The 11,923-nt window shown below is 55.4% G+C and overlaps 1 protein-coding gene across 1 annotated transcript; it reads left to right on the forward strand.

The window, feature by feature from the left end:
• The first annotated feature begins 1,135 nt into the window (after positions 1 to 1,135).
• On the forward strand, positions 1,136 to 9,709 carry SDC3 (syndecan 3). The gene is made up of 4 exons (XM_012812004.2): positions 1,136 to 1,258; positions 1,918 to 2,561; positions 4,466 to 4,757; positions 5,765 to 9,709. Exons 2-4 carry the CDS (start codon positions 1,950 to 1,952, stop codon positions 5,929 to 5,931), a joined length of 1,071 nt encoding a protein of 356 aa, XP_012667458.2. The 5' UTR covers positions 1,136 to 1,258; positions 1,918 to 1,949; the 3' UTR covers positions 5,932 to 9,709.
• The last annotated feature ends 2,214 nt before the right edge of the window (positions 9,710 to 11,923 follow it).

Genomic DNA, 11,923 nt, shown 5'->3' on the forward strand with positions numbered 1-11,923 from the left:
CTGACTTCTTATTTTACTTGAGCCTCCACTGCCTTCTCCCTCCCTTGTACCAGGCACTTCTCCCCCAGCCCCACACCCTCAACCCTCACCCCAACACTCATGTCTATCTGATAGTACTAATTGTCCTGCCTTTGGGAATTTGAAGTAGGAGACTTCAGATCTTAAGCAGAGGTTGGATCTCATCACATCACCTGCTCTCTGGTGACCTGGGGCAAGTGGGCCTCAGATGAGGATCTGTAGAATGGGTTGATGACTTGCACATCCCTCTCCTATGACATCTGTCCTGAGGACTCAGTGGGATCTTGCCTATGAAAGGGACTTGTGAGTGGGGCGATGATGCTGGCCAGCTAGAGAGTGGCCGCAAGGGCTGAGCACCTGCTGCATACCAGGGTGTGATCTGTACTGCATGTGAACTTGCACACTGGATACTCACAGCCCAAGAAGGCAGGTGTTCACTTGTTTTACAAAGGAGTAAACTGAGGCATGAAGAGATTAACTGTGGTTCAGCGAGTAAGGGTGCCGGCCACATACACTGAGGGTGGTGGGTTCAAGTGTGGCCCAGGCCTGCTGAACAATGACAACTGCAACTACAAATAGCCAGGCGTTGTGGGGGGCACCTGTAGTCCCAGCTACTTGGGAGGCTGAGGCAAGAGAATCGCTTAAGCCCAAGAATTTGAGGTTGCTGTGAGCTGTGACATCACGGCACTCTACCAAGGGCAACATAGTGAAAGAGATTCTGTCTCAAAAAAAAAAAGAAGAAGAAGAAGAAGAAGAAGAAGAAGAAGAAGAAGAAGAAGAAGAAGAGATTAACTTGTTCTGGGTCCCACATTTAATAAGTGGCAAAGCCAGGACTGAAATCCAGCACTCTGGCAGGGTCTAAACTTGGTTCTGCCACTCAGTGGTTTCAATGAGAGGCTGAAGGAGCAGCCAGGGGTCCCTAGTGGTGCCTGTCAGTCTGAAACCAGGGTTGAAGGTGTAGCCAGGGTAATGCCAAGGAGCACTGTCAGGTTCCCTAGAGTGGGTGGGCAGTGGTCATTGGGCAGGCACCTGGCCGTGTGTGGCCCCTGAGCATGTTTGTTGTCTTCTGGATGAGTCCGGCTGCTGTCCTGGGGCTGATCCCTGTGCCTCCACCTTCCCCAGGCCCAGCGCTGGCGCAGTGAGAACTTCGAGAGGCCTGTGGACCTTGAGGGCTCCGGGGACGACGACTCCTTTCCTGATGATGAGCTGGACGACCTCTACTCGGGGTCAGGTTCGGGCTGTAAGTATCTGCTCCTAGTCTGCATGCAGCCCCTGCTCTGAGGAACCCTGAGGCTCGCTTCAGTGAGGCGGTGGGGGTCAGGAGGGTGGGGTTATCATGTGGTGGTTAGGCAGAGGCATCTCAGGGACCCCAAGAACAAGAAGGGCAGGACATTATCCCAGAGATGGAAATAGGCCTGGGCAGCCACAGCCTGGGACCCCCAGCTGCCCAGGGTCTTCTTTTTTGTGGGTACTGCTTGGCTGCCTGTAGCCCTGAGGACTCTGCCATCCAGCCTCTGTCAGGAGGGCAGACACCCCTTAGTAACCTGCTGGACTTAGCAGCCACCTCTGACCAGCAGAGGCACAGCCTCAGCGGAGGCTATTTGATTGGCCCAGCCTGGGTCAGCTGGTCTTCTCCAGTCCAATCAGCTGAGGCCAAGGTCAGGGTAGCATTCACCAACCCTAAGTGCATCCCAGGATGGTCTATAGGAAGTGGAGTCCCACAGGGTACAGTACCCACAGCTCGCTTGCCCAGCTGCAACACCTTACCTCTTCCTGGGAAAGTTGGGCAAAGAGAGGGGGTTGGGAGCCCCCAGTCTATGGCTGTTGCTTACCTGGGATCCTCCTGCCCCTCACAACCACCCAGCTCCCTAGCTCTCTCCCTCTTCCCCACCCCCTCAGACTTCGAGCAGGAGTCGGGCATTGAGACAGCCATGCGGTTCAGCCCAGATGCGGCCCTGGCAGTGTCCACTACGCCTGCTGTGCTGCCTACTATGGACATCCAGCCTGTGGGCACTCCATTTGAAGAGCTCCCCTCTGAACGACCCACCCTGGAGCCAGCCACCAACCCCCTAGTGGTGACAGATGTCCCAGAAGAGTCCAGCCAGAGAGCTACTACTATTGCCACCACCATGGCCACCACTACTGCCATGACTGCAGGAGCCACGACCACAGCGGCCACCACCACAGGCGCCCCGACTGTGGCCACAGTGCCTGCTACAGTGGCTGCTGCCATTCCCAGCACCCCTGCGACACCCCCTTCCACAGCTACCACTGCCGTCATAAGGACCACCGGCATACAGAGGCTTCTGCCTCTTCCACTGACCACGGCAGCCACAGCCCAGGCCACAATCCCTGGGGTGCTCTCCCCTCCCACCACGGTGGATGTCTTGGACACCGAGGCTTCCACACCCAGGCTGGTCAGCACAGCTACCTCTCGGCCAAGAGCCCTTCCCAGGCCCACTGCCACCCAGGAGCCTGATGCCCCAGAGAGGAGCACTCTGCCCTTGGGAACCACTGCCCCTGGACCCACAGAGGTGGCTCAGGTGAGGGTGTGGGGAGAGGGCAGGAAGGGAAGGCAGAAGAGGAACATCAGGGGCTGGGGTAGGGGATGGAGCTGGCCAGGGGTGAGGACCAGGAGGTCCTAGGGATAAGCCAGACAGGGGTAGGGACAAGAGGGAATGTGGCCAGAGGACCAAAGCTGGGTGGTAAGTCACAGGGTGGGGATAGAGATTGAGATAGATGGAAGAGGGACAGAAAACCAAGGTTGGGTGGTTGGATGTTAATGTCAGGATGGGGTATCCTGGGGAAGGAATTGGGTGAATGTGGGTGTTGGTGATAGTGATGGGGAGAGGCCTGGCGTGCATGTTCTTGTTAAGAGCATGGACTCAGAAGCCCATAGCTGGATTTAAATTGTTCTGCTGCCAGTTCCTAGCTGTGTGACTTCAGGCCAGTCACTGATCCTTTCTATGCCTCCATTTCCTGACCTATGAAAAGGAGAAAATAAAAGGATGTGTATCACAGTGTCGTGAGAATACCTCCTGACATATCCCAAGTGCTTAGAGCAGTGCCTGGCAGGAGTAAACCGTCCAAACACTCAGCTATTGTTATTGTTGTCATTGTCATCATCGTGGTTATTATTATCATTGGTCTGAGGGTGATTGAGGGGGGGCCTACGGGAAGAATTCTTCAGTTCACCTGTGAGGTGCTGCCTGGGTGCCACTCAGCACCCAGAGCTCTACTCATGTCATCTCTGGTTCTCATGTGAGCCTAGACACTGTGGCTCATGGGCTTCGCAACAATGGTGGCTGTCAGGGTTTGAACCTGGGTAGCTGGCAACAGAGGCCGGGGTGTTCTTGCAGGGCCAGGGTGTGTGTGTGTGTGTGTGTGTGTGTGTGTGTGTGTGTGTGTTTAGGATGTTGTGAACAGGACTGAAGAGAAGAGGATGAAGATGTCAGCGGTGCCATGGATGAATGGGTCTTAGGAACGGGAGCAATAGTCTGGCCCCTGCTGGGTGGACCAGGCAAGGAAGAGGGGGAGGGCAACACTGACTGGGGGACCAGAGCCACTTGCAGCCATCTCGTGGGGGAGGCCCTTAGCATGCAGAGCTGCCTGTGGGACAGTGTCAGTCCCTCTGATTCCCCAGCCAGCCCTGGCAGGACATGGGCCCTTCCCTCAGCTCCTCCAGCAGGTGGGGCAGCCTGGTGTTGTCACAGAGACTTGGCCAAGCAGGAGGAGGAAACAGTGACAGGGCAGGGAGCCCAGTTCTTGGGTGCAGCTGGAACTTCTCAGCTGGAACTCAGGCCTGTCCTTTCTATGCCCACCTGTGAAGTAGCCACACCCCTTCCCCTGCCTTGGGGGCTTCCACAGCTCCACATGGCACTAGTGCAATTGGGATTTGCACTCACAGGTGGTTCCTGGGACACCTGCCTCTGTGGAACATATTAGGCACATCACACTCTGTGGGTGCCCTTGGATAGGTCTCTAGACCCCAGGACTCATCTCTACCTCAAGCATGAGGGCTGGGCCAGGTCCAAGTGCATACCAGCTGTGTCCAGCTGTCCCTCTGATAGGAATCCCTAAGGCAGCTGGGGGGTAGGGGGAGACATGATGGGACAGGAAGTAGCCAGAGTAAGAACAGAGGCAATGGGTAGAGTGGTTAGATGCATAATTCTGGAGTCAGATGGGTCTAGATTTTAGTTCTGCTTCTGCCACTGACTAGCATGTGTGTTTGGGGAGGTCACCTGACTTCTGAGGACTTCAGGGGCAATGTACTGCCTTCGTGGGGATGATGCTTAGCACAGTGCCTGGCACGTAATGAGTGAGTGCTTAGGAAGTATTAGCGCCCCTGGGGCAGTGAGATGGTGGTAGGGCCTGTGCATGTGTGCTGCTGGCCTGAGCCAGCGGGTGCTGAGCCCTGATTCCCGAGCTCATGACACTCTCTTTGCAGACCCCAACTCCAGAGTCCTTTTTGACCACAATCCGGGATGAGCCAGAGGTGCCAGTGAGCGGGGGGCCCAGTGGAGACTTTGAGCTGCCAGAGGAAGAGACCACACAGCCAGACACAGCCAATGAGGTGGTGGCTATAGGAGGGGCTGCAGCCAAGCCATCACCTCCACCAGGGACACTGCCCAAGGGTGCCCGGCCAGGCCCTGGCCTCCTGGACAATGCCATCGACTCAGGCAGCTCAGCTGCTCAGCTGCCTCAGAAGAGCATCCTGGAGCGGAAGGAGGTGCTTGTAGGTAAGGCCTGAGTCTGGGCCAGAGGGGGCTTGGGGGACCCCACTGTGGGGCAGCTGGCTGAGCCTCAGTTGGCCTCCAGGAACCCAGAAGGGGATCAGGGCATGGTTTTCTTAGGAGCTGGCTTGGAGGGGGCAAGCTAGGGACTTGACCTCCTTCTGCCCACTGGTTCCTCCCCTGCCCTTTTCTCTTCCCAAAGTGTGACCCTGCTTCATCTCCATCTCTGGCACTTTTATCTGTCTCCTCTGACCCCTCTTTGGGCTCTGACTTTGATTCCTGACTTCCTGGGCCATACCAGCTGACCTCCAGGACTGTACTTCCTTGATACTAATCTCTGACCCATCTTTGAGCTTGACTTCCCCACCCTTGACCCCCGACCCTGTGGGTCTGCCCTGACCACATCTCCTAAAGAGACTCTGGACTCTTGGTCCAAATCCTGGTTCCCCACTTAGGAACAGTGTGACCTCAGGCAAGGAGCTTCACCTCTCCAGGCTTCCTCCTCTTCAGCAGCAGAAGAGGCCCAGCCATTTTGTCCTTAATCAGTTCTAAGCTGCACATCTGTTCCTATGTTAACTCTTCTGTAATCGGGGCATGTCATGGTTTAGTTGCTGGAGTTTTCCTTTTCTAGTGATTATAAATTACTGGCGCATCTTTACAACTGCTGGCATCTTGAGTTTGTTGAAGACCATATCACCTCCCTCACAGGGCTGATTGAAGTTTCAATGAGTTAGAGTAGCAGTTCTCAACCTGTGGGTCATGACCCTCAGGAACCATATTAAAGGGTTGCAGCATTAGGTAGGTTGAGAACCACTGAGTTAGAGTGTGGTAGGTGATTAGCATGGAGCCGGTAAGGGCCTATTTATGGTAGCCAGTGCTGGTGGAGGTGGGATCGACTTCCAGTCAGGTTCAGGACTCCACTCAGCTTTTTAACCTCTTCCCCAAGCCCCCAGGTCATCTGCCCTGGTCCCACCCTGCCTCTGGGCCCTGACATCTGCTTTCTTCTTCCACAGCTGTCATTGTGGGCGGGGTGGTGGGCGCCCTCTTCGCCGCCTTCTTGGTCACACTGCTCATCTACCGCATGAAGAAGAAGGATGAGGGCAGCTACACGCTGGAAGAGCCCAAGCAGGCGAGCGTCACATACCAGAAGCCTGACAAGCAGGAGGAGTTCTATGCCTAGTGGAGCCACAGTGCCTCCCTGCAGCCTCAACATTGCCCCTCTGTCCAGTCCCCAGCCTGGCCCCACCAGCCCAGGCCTGGGCCTGGGAGAGAGCCTGGCCCCAGTTCTTCTCTGCCCTCCCCTCCCTGCCCAGACCGCCGGCCTCACACAGATCTTCCTCAAGGAATAAGAGGCGCTGCCCTGCCCCAGACTGTGCCCGGACGAGCTCATCTCTTGTCTCCTCCACACCAGCCTGGGTATCAGGTCCTCAAATCAGATGCACAGGAAGAAGGAAGCCCCTGGTTGGCTGGTGAAAGAAAGTATGGGGCTTGAGATGGGCTTGAGCCCTGACCTGGCCCCCAGAGGGCTTTCTGAGGTCTCCTTTTGGGGGGCAGAAAGGCACTCAGGCTGGTTTCCAGGACAAACTTTTGGCAAACTCAGCCCCTGAAATCATCTAGACACTGCAATCTCTCACTCCTGTCCCAGGGCCTCTCTCTGCTTGGGTGAGAGGGTGTCCCTTGTTGCCAGCCTGTTTTGTCCTGCCTTTCTGGGGTTGTTGGGTAATTCTCCCTTTCCCCACCAAGTGTACACGTGCCCGAGGCTTCACTTCTTCCTGTGTCTTCCCCTGAGGAAACAGCTTCCTGAGAGTGCTAGGGCAGCCACTGTTGAGAATGGGCTGCTCTGATGTACCTCCTCTGAGGGCACTCTGCACAGACACCATTGCCCACACTGTCACTTTGTCATGGTCATACACAGACAAAAGCATGAAATGACAAAATCATACACAATCCTGACCACTCAGCCAGTCAAGATGTATCACGCATTCTTCCAAAGATGTTTATCCTCATATATTGCTTATACCCTTGGCCACTGACTACAATGCAAGTCACTAGTCATGGTCACCTAACAGTGACAGCATAGCCTCTCCTCCACCCCCAGTACACACACATTCTGGGACCACACATGTTGTCTGCAGCTTTCAGGCTCATTGGGAGGGTGGCATCAAGCCAGAACAATCAGCCCATATTGGGTCACTCTGAGTTGCCCCATCACACTCAGTCCCATGCTATGGCACCCACACCAACCACACAGCCACCAACCCTGTCCCATGTCACACACAGTCCCACATGGCTGAACCCCACAGGACCCTGCTCTCAACTTTGGAGGGAAGCAGGTGGGCCCATGCCTTTCCTGGAGTAAGTGTGAGGCCATGAGTCCTCTCAGGGCAGTGTGTGCTGGGTGGACCTGGCCTCACCCCTGCCTGTTCCCCTCTACTCTATAGCTCACAAAAGGGGAGGCTCAGAGCCAGCCCTCCACCAGCTGGGAGTCTGGGGCCTCTCTGAGCCTGTGGGAAGAAGGGATTGGTTCCTGAAATTTGGCCCCAGGCTACAGAGGGTGCTTAGGTCTCCCAGAACCAAAGGCTCTGACTGGGGAGGGGGCATATGGTTAGGCTCCTAGTGTCCCTGTGTCCCTTCCCTGCTCTGAGCTAGGGGGTTGACTGCCTCCCAGGACACAAGTCCCCAAAGTGCCTGTGAGGGCGGGCCCTCTGCCCATGCCCTCTGCACCCTCTCTCTGGCCAGGCCAACCTCAGCCTTTCCCCCACCCTTGAGCTCTCCCCAGGACAGCTACCCATCATTTGGTCAAACAACTCAGGCAGTTCCAGCTGCAGCTGGAGGGGCCCACAGCTGGAAGCAGCCTGTGCAGGAAAAGGGGGGAAGATGTCACTGGCCCAGCCTTCTCCTTTGTTACCCTGGCAACTTGGGCCGTTTCCATAGGTGTTTTAAACATGGGGCCACAAATCTCCTTTTGGGGAGGGCGTGCTTGGCTGGGCTCTTGGAGCTAAAGGGACAAGGTGTGAGTTGTGATTGGCTGGCATCCACACCCACCTCTCGCCTATAGCCCAGGTTCCAGTCAGGAAGGCAGGTTTTATTTCTGTTCCCTTAGCAGGATTCCCTGGCAGTCGGGCTTCTGCAAGGTGAGGGTGAGGATGAGGGTGTCAAGGCAGCGAGGGCCAGGTTCTGGGCAGCTGTCTTTTCCAGGGGTCCTTCTTCTAGGCCAAACTCCATCTTCTAGACTCAAAGCTCCCCTTACAAGTGCCCAGAGCCTTGTGAGGGAGCCAGCTGGTCCCACCATGGAGGCCAGGGAGGAAGTTAGGGGGCAGCCTGGTCTCAGAGATGTGCAGGGGGTGGCTTGGCCTCAGTCATCCCTGGGGCAGAGAGCTGGGGAACCTGGGGAGGAGGAGCCCAAAAGTCCCAACCTCTCTACCCTGCTCCCTAGTGCAGGCACAACAGCTCTGGTGAGAACGCCTAGGCGGGCTGAGGCTGAGAAACCAGGGAGGCAGAGGGGAGAGGGTCAGGTCCCTGGAGACCCAGCAGTGGGTACAGCATCTGTGTGGGTCTAGAGCCCTTGGTGGGGTGGCCCCAGCAGGCCTGACTCCTCCCAGCCCCAGGGCTGGCTTCTGGCTTGGGGCATTACCTCCTGGCCCTGCCTCTCTTATCTGTATCCTTAGCATTTGAGAGAAGAGGCCCAAGGCCTTGTTCATGGTGCCCTAGACCTAAGGCTTTATCGAGGCTGTATCCTCATGACATTTAACAATCCAACCAGCTCAAATCCAATTCTGCCAGGCTGGCTGGACAAACCAGAGTTGGGCTACAAGGACAGGCTGGCGTTCTCTGAGTGCAGTGTGGGTGCAGGGCCCTCACACCCTCTCTTGCCCCCTGTGTACAGTGGGATGAGTGTGGGGTCTGTGCAAATGGGTCTGCCCGTGCCCCAGTGCTCCTGGGGAGGGTATCCTGTGGGCCATGGCATTTTCTGGAAGCATGACAAATTCTAAATGAGAGGGAGCTTATGTGGCTTGAGGGCCTTCCTAGGGCCTTGGCTGCCAGAGAGCACATGGCTAGCTGGGGTCTAAAGAGTTGGGGGTCGAGCCCACCCTGGACTCCGTCTCCAGGGCCAGACAGGGACCTTGCCTGAAAGGCCTGTCCCTTTAATCGTTGGAGGCATATGGGTGGCAGGGAGGGTGGGGCTGGGCTGGCCTGCAGGCAGGGCTTAGGGTGCTTGGAGAGACCCGCTAGGGTTGGCAGAGACGCCTGTCAGGCTCCAGGTGGGGCCCTTGGATGCAGGGAGCAGACCCAGCTTAGCCTCATGGGGCAGGGTTGGCCTCTTGCTCACCCTCATGGATTTTTTTCCCCTGACAGCCATAGCCCTGGACTTGCCTCTTCAGGCCTCCTGCCTGTAAATAGAAGCCCACAAACTGTGTACAGATTTAGAGATGCCCAGACTGGGCCCCAGGAGTTGCCATCGGAGGGCTGATGGCCCCAGCATCCCCAGGTGCCCCTAGGGCACCTCAGTGCATCCGGCCTCAGCGTGATGAATGCATGTACATATTTTTCGTAGGCAGCGTGGCTCCAGAGAGCCCCTGAAGACAGTGTCTCCCCCACCCCCACCCCCACCCCATGAGTCCTCTCTCCTGTACAGAGCCCTCCAAGAACCGGCCTGGGATGGGTGGGAGTCTGTCCTTCCTTCCTCCCGGCCTCCCCCACCCTCTCCCTCTCCTGTAACCTGTTTATTAACTGTACCTGTCCTGAGTTCATGGCCAAAACTTTAAATAAGGAAAAGTGGAGGAAAAAGACAATGGGAAAAAGAGACCAAGGCATCTGCCCCGCTGTGGGTACTCACCTGGCCCAGCCTTGAGAAGGAACTGGGGTTTTTTGGTTTTGTTGTTTCTTATTTGTTCTTTGTTTTAACATTTCCCGTGCTGTGCCCATTTATAAGAGGAAATAAAATTAAGCTGAAATGATGTACCATGGCCAGAGTGTGAGATAAACCATTTTTGGAGGGGCAGCCTGTGGTCCTCCTTTGGGTTCCAGCCACCTTCCCGTTTTCAAAGAAATTGAGAACCACTCAGGGAAAATCGACTGCCAACCCCTCTCGGGAACCATTATGGTAACCACGGCTATTGGCTGGCAGTGTTGGGAAACCACGGCGCTGACTGTGGTAAGGCTGGGCTGGGGCTGTGGTGGGGTGCGGCCGGGTGGTGGAGGGAGGGGACTGGTGCTTCACCCCCAGGGGAAGGACTCTAGCTTTAAGCCACGAAGAGAGAATCTTGGGAATCATAGGAGATCAGAATCAGACTGGCTGAGACAGAACAGCTTCGAGGTCTGACAGGTCTGTTTTCACGTAGCACTGACTATGGACAAGCCTCAGTTTCCCCATCAGTCAAATGGGATAACGTCCCCTACGTGGAATGTGGTGAGGATTTTTTTTTTTTTTTTTGAGACAGAGCCTCAAGCTGTCGCCTTGGGTAGAGTGCTATGGCATCACAGCTCACAGTAACTTCTAACTCCTGGGCTCAAGTGAGTCTCCTGCCTCTGCCTCCCAAGTAGCTGGGACCACACACGCCCGCCACAATGCCCTGCTCTTTTTTTGGTTGCAGCCATCGTTGTTTGGCGGGCCTGGGCTGGATTCGAACCTGCCAGCTCAGGTGTATGTGACTGGCACCTTAGCCGCTTGAGCCACAGGCGCCGAGCCGAATGTGGTGAGGATTATGTGAGGAAAAGCACTTAGGACGGGGCCTGGTTCAGTCCGCGCAACTCACAGGGTCCTTGATGATGGATAGTCCTTGGAACAGGATAGAACTATGAGATGGGAGAGGTTTGATGGCATGGGATCACAGACCACCTCCTGTGATCACAGGTCCCAGAGCAAGGGGGCCCTCAGAGCCAGCCCTAGTTTCCTCCTTGGTATAGAAATCCCCTTTGCCAGCCTTCACTTTGTACAGCTCCTATGCCAGGGAGCTGGTGTTCTCGGAGAGCCAGTGGCCGCTGCCTGTTTTGAAGTCCTTCCTGACTGCAGCTGAAATCTCTCTCTCCAGAGTTGTCCAGCTCTGATGCTCCTGCTGTGCTGGGCAGACATGGGGTTGTTCTGCCCCTGCAGAGGGACAGCCTTTAGGCATAAGTGTCTGGTCACAGTCTCCTCTCCTCCAAGGGAAACTTCTCATGTCCCTCAAATATTCTGAAAATTTCTTTCTCTTAGAGTGTGCTCACAACAGGGTCCCAGTGGGTCTGGGGTGGGTTAGAGCCTGAGGTCTGTGGATCCGCTGCACAATCCTACCCAGCCCCCTCCCTCCTTCCTTCCAATAAAGTTTCTAGAGTGTCCACTCTGTGCCTGGCCCTGTACTTGTCTTGCATCACCAGGACAGACACAGCCTTGCCTGCAGAGTGCCTACGAAGAGATAGATAATAACTAGTGTCCTGGCTTTTACCGCACTGCCTTGTGGGGAGCGGTCTTTCCTTCTCAGTCACTACCTTGAAGCCCTGCCTCCAGGGGCCCCCTCACTGCTGGGCAGGTCAGGAGCAGAGTCCTGAGGGCTGGGGTCTCACTGTGGAACCACATGCAGCTTGACACCTGGGACGCTCAGTCTGCACAGCCCTAAAATGAAGTAAAGGGACCAGCTGCCAGGAGGTCCAGACAGAGAAGTGGGCCATACTCAGAAGCCTGCGGTGATGTGAGCACTTGGTTTGCCAAGATTAAAAGCCAAGGAAGATATTAGAAGGTATCCTCCCTATCACCTTTTCATTGCCCAGGGTAGAGTGCAGGGGTGTCATCATTGCTCACTGCAACTTTAAACCCCTGGCCTCAAGTGATCCTCCCGCCTCAGCCTCCCAAAGTGCTAGGATTATAGGCATGAGCCACCGTGCCTGGACTCACTTTCTCTCTTGAGTTCTAGTGATGTGATTTTATTATCAACTTGGAAGAGTAAAAAAACATGGTTTTAGAATTAGGCAGACTCAGCTGTGTGTGCTTGGGCACATTGCTCTACCTCTCTGAGCCTATTTCTTCAAATGCAGATGGGACAATAAGGTTGATATTTGGAGGCAGCAATATATTTTTGATATATTGAAAGCAGCTTGCCTGACACTTGGCATATGTGGTCATCAGCAACAGGTTTGAATTCCTCTTTTGCAGAGTCAATTTTTTTTCTTTTTGAGACAGTCTCAAGCTGTTGCCTTGG

Source organism: Otolemur garnettii, unplaced genomic scaffold (genome assembly GCF_000181295.1).
Source record: "Otolemur garnettii isolate 467f Iridium unplaced genomic scaffold, OtoGar3 scaffold00184, whole genome shotgun sequence".
NCBI lineage: Eukaryota > Metazoa > Chordata > Mammalia > Primates > Galagidae > Otolemur > Otolemur garnettii.